The sequence below is a fragment of the Chelonoidis abingdonii genome, chromosome 8 (genome assembly GCF_003597395.2).
Source record: "Chelonoidis abingdonii isolate Lonesome George chromosome 8, CheloAbing_2.0, whole genome shotgun sequence".
NCBI lineage: Eukaryota > Metazoa > Chordata > Testudines > Testudinidae > Chelonoidis > Chelonoidis abingdonii.
In genome coordinates, this window is record NC_133776.1 from 11,880,588 (window position 1) to 11,891,757 (window position 11,170).

Below are 11,170 nucleotides of genomic sequence, written 5' to 3' on the forward strand. Positions count from 1 at the left end.
TTAAAACATGAAATGGGTTTAATTTATTCTTAACAGAGAGATTGTAGGGGCAAGTTAGGCACTTGATTTTAAAATAAATAAAAAACCACCCAAAAACTCCAGTGTATCCTGATTTAAAATCTGTTAAAGAATTTGATACAAAAAATAAAGATCTGTGATCACAGGCAAAGCCAATGTTATAAACTACACGGACACCTTGACTATTTACTAATGTCTATCTCTACTCAAGTTACCAAGCAGGTTCCTTCTAGGTATGCCAACTCCCTGCCACTAACAAGATATTTGAAAAGAAGTTGCATTCTCAAGCATATTTTGTAATTTATAGTTGAAACAATAGTATATAATGGGAAATTTATTGTGGAGTACTTGTTTTTCCCAGGGTATCCAATCATAAATGTATAATAGAAATCAATATTATTTTAGCACATTTTGAATGTGAATTTAAGGTATTTAGTGTCTAAATCAGGTGTAGGCAACCTATGGCACACGCGTCGAAGGCGGCACGCAAGCTGATTTTCAGTGGCACTCACACTGCCTAGGTCCTGGCCACCAGTCTGGGGGGGTCTGCATTTTAATTTAATTTTAAATGAAGTTTCTTAAACATTTTAAAAACCTTATTTACTTTACATACAGTAATAATTTAGTTATATATTATAGACTTATAGAAAGAGACCGTCTAAAAACATTAAAATGTATTACTGGCACGCGAAACCTTAAATCTGAGTGAATAAATGAAGACTCGGCACAGCACTTCTGAAAGGTTGCTGACCCCTGGTCTAAATACATGCAAATATACCTTCTGAATAGGTAGTTAGCGTTTGTTTTTTAGGAACGGTACCTAGTTAAAGAAAAATTCTAGAAATATTTCTGGAATGACGTGTATTTGAGACCAGTAAGTACTGTAGGTTGAAGAGGGCCAATTTTTATCTTCTAACTGTATAAATTCAGCACGTAAATCTTGCACAACTTTGTGCAGAACTAGTAACAAGGATCTCATTCTTACCACTGCAGAGAAATTTTTTACACATGCACTGTATTTATACAAACTTACATTGGACAATTTCTTACATTACAAATTTACAATCAATACAGACAGAAACAAAGTCAACCACTTAGTTGCTGGCTATTTTACCCTTATAGCTTTCACAGTCTAAGCTCTCTCTCCTCTCATGCTATGTCTAAATATTGTTCAGGTCAAAAATATGACTATGGACTTAAGGAATCGGAAAGAATTTATAAGGAAGATAACATGAGGATGGCAGTGTGCAATCCGAAAAGGTTTGTGAGAAGTTTTCAAAATGAGTGTATTTATAATGTACCATAATAAAGATTTAGATACACACATGGGAGGGGAATTTTAGAATTTCTGGAATTAGAGTACATTCCCTCAACCCTATCAGCAATGTAAAGCTACCTATAAATCTGTGGTTCAGTCTTGCTATAACTGAAATCAATGGCATACCCCATTTTAATAGGAGCTTAATTAGCCCCACAGTACCTCCAAACAAATCACTCCTTTGGGTATATTCTTAGGTGGATCCGTAAGCAGCTTCCTTTGTCACTATCCCTTAGAATGTGATATAATCTCAATAGGCAACATTTGTCAGCTGTGTGCTTCGTAAGGAATAGAAAGATGGGGTGGCAGATAGATGGGAAAGAGACAGGAAAAAAGTGGGAGATCTGTGGCAGTTATGGGGAAAATGTGACACTTGTCAGGGGAAAGGGACAGCTGTAGGACAGTTCCACAGCTAAAAGCAAAGCTGGGACCAAAGAGTTGACTGGGAAAGGACAGCACAGTGTGAATATGGGGTTAGGGCAAGAACACTGGCCAAGAGAGGTCAAATTTAAGAATTTGTCATGGTGGAGGAAGTGGGAGGGCTTGTCAGTGTAGCAGGTGGAATATAGGGTTGGAGGCTTGTTAAGGGAAGGGCTAGATAGATGCTTGTAGAGAAGCCACTTTTTAGAGCATACATGGCTTCAGTAGCCCAGTGAACTTTACTGAGGATGAGTACACTCACTTAGCTGCTGAGAAGGTTAACGTGAGTTGGGGAATCCAGCTGAGAACAAACAGCCCTGTTCGCTAAAGTATAACAGTAAATTAACTACAGATTTAGAAGTAAAAATAGAAATTTGTTTTCTCTTCCATTTTTCTTATCCAGAAAGAGTTCCCTTCCTGTTCTTCATGTCAAACACACATACCACTACATGTTGGCAGACGGAATGACCTTTAAAATGGCTACCATAACATGAAACTCCTGCCATGTGACTGAACAATCATCTTTTAAATATAGTTGTTCCCTGCCCACCCAAGCTCTAATGCCAGAAAATACCTAAAAACAAACATACCAGTCATTAAACGTGTTTTGTTGATAAAAAAAAAAAATCAGTCAACTGGCATTACAATTACCCACTGTAGAATCCCTATTACAACTGTATTTAATATTACCATATGACACATTGGAAAACACATTTTAATTCTAATAAATTGACTACAGAAAAAAAAACATCAAGCTGTCTCATGTATCTGAAGGTGACTTACAAGATCTTTTTCATTTCCAAACCTCATTAAGCAATTGGTACACTTATGAGGCAAGTCTGCTGAATGCCTGAAATCCAAATGAGTTTTAAGGTCTTCAATCTGTCCTGTTGAATATTCACAATACTGACACAAATAAATCCCTTCAGATAAATGAGAATTTAAATGCTTGCAATATTCCAACATACCTGAAAAGCCTTTCCCACAGTCATCACAAACATGGGGGAATATTTTGGTGTGTTCAATAGCTACATGTCTGTTGACATTCGTATGCAGCCTACTCCTAAAGCCACACACTTGGCATACAAAGAAGTTTTTGCATTTGTCGAAGCTAATTTTGTTTACGAGGCTGTACTGTCCACGCTCCTTGTTGCTATAGCTATCACTTAATTCTATTAATCTACATGCATGCTCATTTACCACATGGCTATGCAAGTCTTCTGGATCATTGGTCTCATGCTCACAAAACTGACACAGATACTGTTCATCACAGCTGTGTTCCTGGAAGTGTAGGTACAGCTCACTGCTCGAGGAGAACTGCACGTCACACTGCTCACACCAATAAAGATGGTCATTGAAATGAGTATCTGCTATGTGCTGACTGAGGTTCTCAAATATCACTGTTTTGTAGTCACAGTATTTACAGATGTAGGGATCTTCCTCATGTATTTTTAAATGTTCAACCAGCAGAACTTTGCTGGAGAAACTCTCTTTACATACTCTGCAGACATTGGTATTTGTACATGTTTTATGCTTCAGGATCATATGCTGCTTTAAATCAGAGAAGTACTTGCTATTAAACTCGCACAGCTCACACTTGTATAGGCCACTACTGTTGGCTCTCAGCAAAGGCCACTTCTGCTGAGCAGTGATATTCAAAGCCTGGTTCTTCTCAAAAAGTTTACAGCTTTCAACAGGCATTTCTTCAATGTCTTCGACTTCTAGCTTTTCAGGTGAAACAGTTTGCGTCTCTATATCATGAACTTCTACGGCATTAACTTCTGTAGTCGAAATTTCTATGGTTTGAATATCTATGGGTTTCTCCTCTTCAGTTGGACTGTCACTGAATATAGGAGACTCGCACATGTCTTTATAAATTCCATTATTAGCACTTTTCTCTACAAGAGAAAATAGAAGATACGAGCAACAGTTTAAAAAACCCCCAGAACTAAGTGTTGCAGATGGGTCGATATATTGCTTTTCATCACCTATAGCAGTTCACAAAAGTAAAGTGCTAATATTTTCCTCAAGCCACCAAAATCAAATTTCTTTTCAATAAGGAGACCAGCTAAATGAAACACCCTTACATGTTTCTATCAATCTATAATTTTTCTTTATGATCAACATTATCTATCATAGTTACATTAAAAGACAACACACACACTTCCCCAAGTTCAAAGAAAGTTTTTCAATACACAAGCATGCATGATTGCTGCATATATACCTTTACAATTACCTTTCTTTTTTGAGTCTGTAAAGTGCAACCCCATGACATTCGACTGTGCCCCACTCCAATGAGATGTCCCGGCATGCACTGGGCTGCCATCATCATCAGTATCTAGGGTCTGCGCAGGAGCATGGAATCTACCTATGAGGATAAGGGAAGTCTTGTTTTCTTCTCAATATCCCAATGTTCTCTAAAAATTTCTTTGTAATAACCTCAGATATGATGGCACTGCGGTCACAATGTAACCCACCAAATTCTACAATCAAAATACCCAACACTACAACATTATGGCCTTCATCTTCTATGCGAACAGGTAGCCAGACATGCAATGCTTTATCCTGATTCTGATGTAAGGCTGCTGAAATCAAGATAAAGCATGTTGGACTGGGGCCTGGTAATCTCTGTAGGCTGCTTCCTTACGTTTAGAAGGACAGCTACGATCAACTCTGTGTCAATCCTGATCAAACTATACTCACATGATTTTTGTTTTTTGTCACTCAAATCAGTCCTTAGTGTCCAAAAATGATACAAGTGCACCCAGGTTTAATATTATCCAATAATGAAAACAGCATAGAGTCCTCTAGGTTTGAAAATTGAATCTTGATTTGCCAGCACAATTCAAAAAAAGGAAACCAGACACACACATTTTTAAATTTCCTAATGTTTAACCTGCATTTACATTTCATGTTTGTTAATCTTAATAGAGTGGATGCTCACTCTTCTCCCCAACAGGTAAAAACAGTATACCTCGCTTCCAATAAAAGTGCAAAATTAATTGTCCTCCTCTAATAGGGTAACTTTTGTCAGCTGGTAAAAAAAGAAAACATTCTAAAATAGCTGGGTACCAAGGAAGTTGAACTTTTTATACATTTTAAAAAGTGAGTCTACTTCATATTAAAAATAGTCACCTCAACATTCGAGACTGTGCCATATACTGTAGTCTGTATAACCTGGATTGAGTTAAATACCATTAATACATAATTTTACTGAGTTTTCCTGTATTGTGGTATAAACTGAAATGTTTGCTCTACACTACACAGCTTTCCACTAAATGTCTGGTAATGGAGTTTCTAATTATTTATTCCAGAGTTCCACTGTTTTCTCTTTATATGAAATATGTACAAAGACCTATGCTAGAGCTCTGGAAATTATTTATGCCCAGATTAAAGTTGACCAATGGATTCAAAAGCTGATAAGTTTCTCTCTCTCTAAACAAGTTTTATCAGTAAATAGCAATAGCTGATTATGCTGAAAAAATCTTTTACAATCCTTAGAGGTAATTTTAAATTTCTAAAGAGGCAGAACAAAAGTTATTCCATAAATGCTTCCAACTGCACAGTCCTTCCTATTCCAATACTTTAATTTTAATGCTGGAGATTGTTAATTTTATTGGAGAGAGAAAGGAAGTGTATCCTTACATTCACTCCATCCCATACTTCAAGGGTAATACTAAGCAGTGGGTCTTTAGAAGCCCAAATCAAATAGTTAAAAGGAAATTTCTGATAAAGTATCCTGTTCCATCTGACACCAATCTTTGTTTACATTATTTTGACACCATTCAACAAATGTTTTAAATTGTGAAGTCCAATAGTAGTTGTAAATACCAGGAACTGCGGGCCTCCAATATTTCTACATTTTTATTGAACTGTTATACCTTACTGAGAAATAGAATTTCAAATAAAATTATTTAATAGCTTTCTGCCAGTCTTGGATAGCGGAAAATTAAATGTACTTACACAATGAAGTTGGGGTTTTTTTGCATTATGTTGCTGCTTTTCTGGACAGAACTTTGATACGCCTAGATAAATGGCTGTCAGAGAGGAGAATAATAATATAATAGGAAGGCATTCTTACCTCTGTTTTCAGAAATTTTTATGTCTGGCTGTTTCATAGAACAGACACTATAGCAGTGGTCAGAAAATATTCCATTGTTGTCTATATATTTGCTTACACCTGAAGAATCTAGACAGAAAAAGAAAATAAGTGTTTAAACCACAAGTTGATATAGCAACACATATCTTTAAAATACACACACATGTACCTCAGTGGTAATATCTTTGTTTTTTAGACAGCATCCACATTTAAAAGACCATGTATGGCCTGACACTAAAAATATTTAGCATTTATATAATAATGATTTACATCTTCAATGTACTGTATAGATATTAATGGTTTTCAAAACCACTCAACATTAGTCTAACTCTGCTCCCACTGAAATCAACAGTAAAACTCCCTTTGAGTTCAATGGGAACAGAGATAGACCAACACTTTTGATAATCTCCCCTAAACCTCAAAACACGTATGTTAGTAGTTTTGCCTCCATTTTACAGATGGAGAAACAGAAGTTAAGTAGCTTTCCCAACGCCACAGGAACAGCAAATTATTAGAGAAACATTAACAATGGCTGGCTTAAATAAAACTGTTTTAAAATTGTTTAACCGTGGAGCACTCAAAGGGGACAGCGTATGTTCACATGAATGTGTTTGAATTTGCTTCTTAGTTTATGAGTTCTTCATAAATTCTGGCATTTTAGTTTTCCAGGAAACAAGAGAGGTTTATTTCAAGGAAAGTTACAGTAACTTACACACTGAAGTGTCAACAGTTCAAGCTCTAGACTCACCTGAGTAACGTGAAGGATGTAAAGTCTTCCTTTTCCGCTTTTTAGGATGTTCATTCATTTTGCTTCAGCCTAAATCAATTAAAAATGACAACATCCAAGAACTGGTTACATCTATTTTCTGCTGGTTTGCAATCATCGATCAGTGTTTAAAGATTAATTATTAATCTCAGTACACCAGCAAAGCACAGAAATAGACTCCCCTAAAAAGTAAATTCCTCACTACAAAAATGAAACTAACATCCAATTCTGTGACACTAATCCGCAAGATAAAACCTCATGTTCTGTCCCTTTTTTTTTTTTTTTGGTTTAAGTTGAATGAGCATGGAGACTGAACTACCCTCTCATCTGTAAAGGTGGATGCATCCAGTTAAGGGACAGATACACCAGTACAGCAGAATGAAGAAGCCTGTACTGCAGCTTCCCAGGCTATATCTGGCTCTGAGATCAGAGCAGAGTTTACCATTTTGTGGGTTCAGACACCCAGGTATGACCAGAGGGCTTGGCTTCAGTGAGGCTCCATACGGGTACTGACATCTGCCCATATGGAGCTACCAAAAAGGTGAGAGCCATAGTTTTCTCTTTAAATATATTCACTGGTACTCTTACATGGTGTTGCCTTCTGTAAGTGGCAGTCATATATATATATCTCAACCAAGGTGACTACATTAAACTTAATGGGTTTCAAAAGTGCCTAAGTGACTTAGGCCACATCTACACTAGCGAGCTTACAGTGGCACAGCTGTACCGATGAAGCTGCGCCACTCCAAGATCGCTCATGTAGCCGCTCTATGCCAATGGGGGAAGAGATCTCTGGTCAACATAATAAAACCACCTCCACGAGCAGCAGTAGCTATGTTGGTGGGAGCTCTCCTGCTGACATAGTGCTGTCCACACTGGCGCTTCTGTTGGTATAATTTATGTCACTCAGAAGTGTGTTTTTTCACACATCCCTGAGCAACATATATTATACCAACAAGAGTAGTAGTGTAGACAAGCCCAAGGCACTAGCCCCATTGACTTGTGCTTGTTAATGACACAGGCATATCTGAAAACCCCAATGTTTCTTAAGTTACCATTTTCTGCCTCCCGCCATCTCAAATAATTTCCTAATATTGTGATGGAAATGACTGCTAAGCACACACAAACACTACACTCTGGTTTCATACCTCATTCCTTGCGATAGAAGAGTAATGGAGTTCACCCCATAAGGAGGGACGATCAGCACTTTGAGTCACTGTCAAGTGGTCGACATGACACAAGAAGTGGTATTTCTAGAGCCAAATCCTGCCATCTTTTGTTGGAGATTACCCCTGAAGTGGGCTTTTTAGGGGAGACTCTGGAGGACTTCTCCCCAAAATGCATAAAATGTTTACATGTTGAAAATACTAGAAAGAGCCCTGGCCCACCCAACTTACTAGAGGTAATCTTCAATATCAGCAAGAGGACTAATAGCTAAGAAATTGATTGCTATACAACATCCAAATGTGCAAAAAGTATCTGCAAGAGAAAAATGTAAGTTATGCAGCTGTAACATTTTAAAATCCTGTAAGCACTGAGTGCAAAGTATCAAAGTAAGAAGTATCACAAATACCAACAAAGGCTTCTGGGGAAATCAGAGATCAATTAGAAAGCAATATAAAAAGTTGGGAATCATACAAGATATATTTATCAAAGGAACTTATTTCAACTTCTGCAGAAACTTGTTGCCTTTTCCTGCCCCATATTAGCCTATAACAGACAAACAGATGGAGATGATTCTAGAAATAGCTGTGACACATCGTCCATCAATGAAACACCTTCCTTTGAGGTGAAATCTCAGAATACATCATATTCTGGCTCTTCGTCTGCCTCAACATACATATACAGGGCCTGACCAAAAATACAATTTTTCCCCTTTTAAGCAGTGACGCTAACTGTGGCCTCACGAGTCAGGAGGAAGAGGACAGCACATAGAAGTAGATTCTGAGAACAGATTAAGGGGGAAAGAAACAGCCAGCTCCCCATATTCTACCCCAAAAAGTTGGGATCACAAGAGCTAACAGCTCCAGATGTAAATGGGAGGGGACAGGTAGGCTATTTTTAATGAAAACCCACTTCCTGTCAAACACCACTCTGCTGGCCTGACACAGCCAGCGTTTGTGGGCCCCCAAGGGCCTATTTCCGCAGGTTTTGGGGAAAGGTGGCTGCAGAGGGGAGGTCAAGGCTTTTTTGGGGCGTTGGGAGTCTAAGCCTTCACAGGCATTGTGAAGTTGTTACCTCACGAGAGATTTTCTCCTTGGCATGATTGTACCGACACACAAAGCGCTTCCCTAAGAGCCTTTCCCCAGAGCTAACCCAGGAGCTGCCCGCCACCCTGTGAACACGCACTAGGCACAGCCCCCCAGCGAGTGGCGATTTTTGGAGGGGAGGGGAGGGGGACAAGTTTGCCGGGGGCCGCCACACGGCAAACCCCGGCCAACCCCCGGGGCCGGGAGGCTGCGAACGGGACCTGAAAGTCCCCGAGGCCGGAGGCTCCCCCTTTCCCAAGTCTCCCTCCAGGGGACCCACGGCCCCAGCCTGGGCCGCCGGGGATGGAAGGCGCGCTGCCGTGTGCGGCTCAGCGGGACCTTCAGAGCAAACGCGGCCTGGCGGGCCGGGAACGGGGGCCCATGGGGAGGGCGATGGGGTCAGAGCTGAGAAGACAGGGGGGAAGGCGGGGCGGGGCGGGGCAGTCCGCGGTTACTCCAGGCGGGCCGGGAGCTCAGCCCGCATCCCCGGTGCTCACCTTCCGCTCCGCGCCCTGCTGCGGGACGCCGCCGCCGGAACCGACAATGGTCGCGGGGGAAGGGGCGGGGCAGGGTCCGGGCGCAGCCACCCTGTAGGCGAGCCCCCTGCGCCCCCTGCCGGCACCGCCGCCTCATCGCACCCGGCGGGAGGAAAGCAGCGCGGGCTGCTGTGCAGTGTCACCAGCAGCCCCAACGCCGTCCCCGCCATGAGGCACAGCCCTGTAGCCATACCTCCCCCAGCCACTCCCCTCCCCCGGGGCCCTAACGCCATTGCCATGTGCCCTCTGGGGGCCCCGCCCTAGCAGGCCCGGCTTTAGGAAGTGCGGGGCCCAATTCAAACAGTTTTGACAGGGCCCTGGCAGGGATGACTTGAAAAGGAAACAGGTAAAAAAATACATGGGGCTTGTATGCACCCGGTGGTGCTCTGAGTCTTTGGCAGCACTTCAGCGGCGGGTCCTTTACTCGCCCCAGTTCTTCAGCAACACTGAAGGACCCGCCGCTGAAGTGTCACCAAAGACCCAGAGTAAGCGAAGGACCCGCCGCTGAAGTACCTTTGAAGACCCGGAGAGAGCGAAAGACCGGCCGCTGAAGAGCCAAAGCGCCGCCAGGTGAGTAAAAATTAAAAAGGTGCCTCTAGTCAGCGAAGGGATTCTCACTGGGCGCGGGGCCCTCTTCAGTGCGGGGCCCGATTCGGGGGAATTGGTGGAATAGGTCTAAAGCCGGCCCTGCGCCCTAGTGCCATGCTGCCCCGTAGCCATACATCGAGGGCCCTAGCCCCACAGCCATGTTGCCCCATACCTATACCTCCCTGGGGACCCAGGCCCATAGCACACCCTCACTAGGGACCCAGTGCAGTCACATAGCCATACCCCCCTTGCCCCCCCGCCCAGGAAAACCACCCTTATAACCATTCACCTGCCCCCAGAGGAGCCACCCCTCAGGAGAACCACCCCCACAGCAATGCCACTAACCCCAGCTAATTACCAACCCGCTGCCCGAGAACCTTCTCCAGGTAAACTGAAGGAACCCATACCCACAGCCATACCATCATCCCCATATGGGAATAAAGGAACCCAACCCCATGTCTCCTTGGGGGGAGCAACCCAATAAGGAAATTAAGGGAGCCCTGTCCCCGTGGCACTCTTCCATATGGACTGCTCAGGAGAACTAAGGGATCCCACCCTCATCTGGACACCACCCAAGGGAGCTGTTCCCCCACATAGCCCTTACAAATGGACCCTATGGTTGAGGAACACAACCAAACTCCCATCCCCAGCCTAGTAACCCATGGATTTACTTTTCCCACTGAGGCTACATTTTATTTTCTCTTCTTTTTAAATTCTCATCCTATTCACTTTCGATCTTTTAAAAAAAAAAATCTTCCCCAAAACTGATTGCTGCTTCTTAAAGGTGCTGTCACAGGTGGTGTTGTGAGTCATACTGTTGGTGCTACTCTTCTGTCTGGGTCAATGCTGAGCCAAGGCCCCAGCACACCATTAGGGGGCAGTAAATTGCTAGAGGTGCCAATCTTTCACTGCACAAAATAGTATATTCATGTGTGTTCATTTGTATGGATGTGTGTTATATTTTATGTGCCAGGGTTAAGGAAAGGATTGTTACTTTAAGCAGCAGTGTCCCCACTGGAATGTTACTAGCACTAGAATGTTGCTACGGGAGTTCACCTAGAACCAAACCAAGGTTTATTGGGGTGGGATTCCATGGTAGCAAGTCTTGTGCAGTCTGAGGGATACCTTGAAACAATGGCTATGTAATAATGATGTTGAGAGAGTAACTGTCAAGCA

General features: G+C 42.1%; 1 protein-coding gene across 3 annotated transcripts; it reads right to left on the minus strand.

Moving 5' to 3' along the window:
* Positions 1-9,606, minus strand: ZNF639 (zinc finger protein 639). Of its 3 annotated transcripts, none has more exons than XM_032783628.2 (6): positions 9,368-9,606; positions 7,770-8,100; positions 6,604-6,672; positions 5,838-5,945; positions 3,993-4,124; positions 1-3,654 (listed from the first exon to the last, which is right to left on the minus strand). In XM_032783628.2, exons 3-6 carry the CDS (start codon positions 6,659-6,661, stop codon positions 2,507-2,509), a joined length of 1,446 nt encoding a protein of 481 aa, XP_032639519.1. In that variant the 5' UTR covers positions 6,662-6,672; positions 7,770-8,100; positions 9,368-9,606; the 3' UTR covers positions 1-2,506. The 3 variants fall into 3 exon arrangements, with proteins under 3 accessions (XP_032639519.1, XP_074924477.1, XP_032639524.1); XM_075068376.1 differs by having other exon boundaries at positions 8,019-8,100; positions 9,368-9,442; XM_032783633.2 differs by lacking the exon at positions 3,993-4,124 and having other exon boundaries at positions 9,368-9,442.
* Between the last annotated feature and the right edge of the window lie 1,564 nt (positions 9,607-11,170).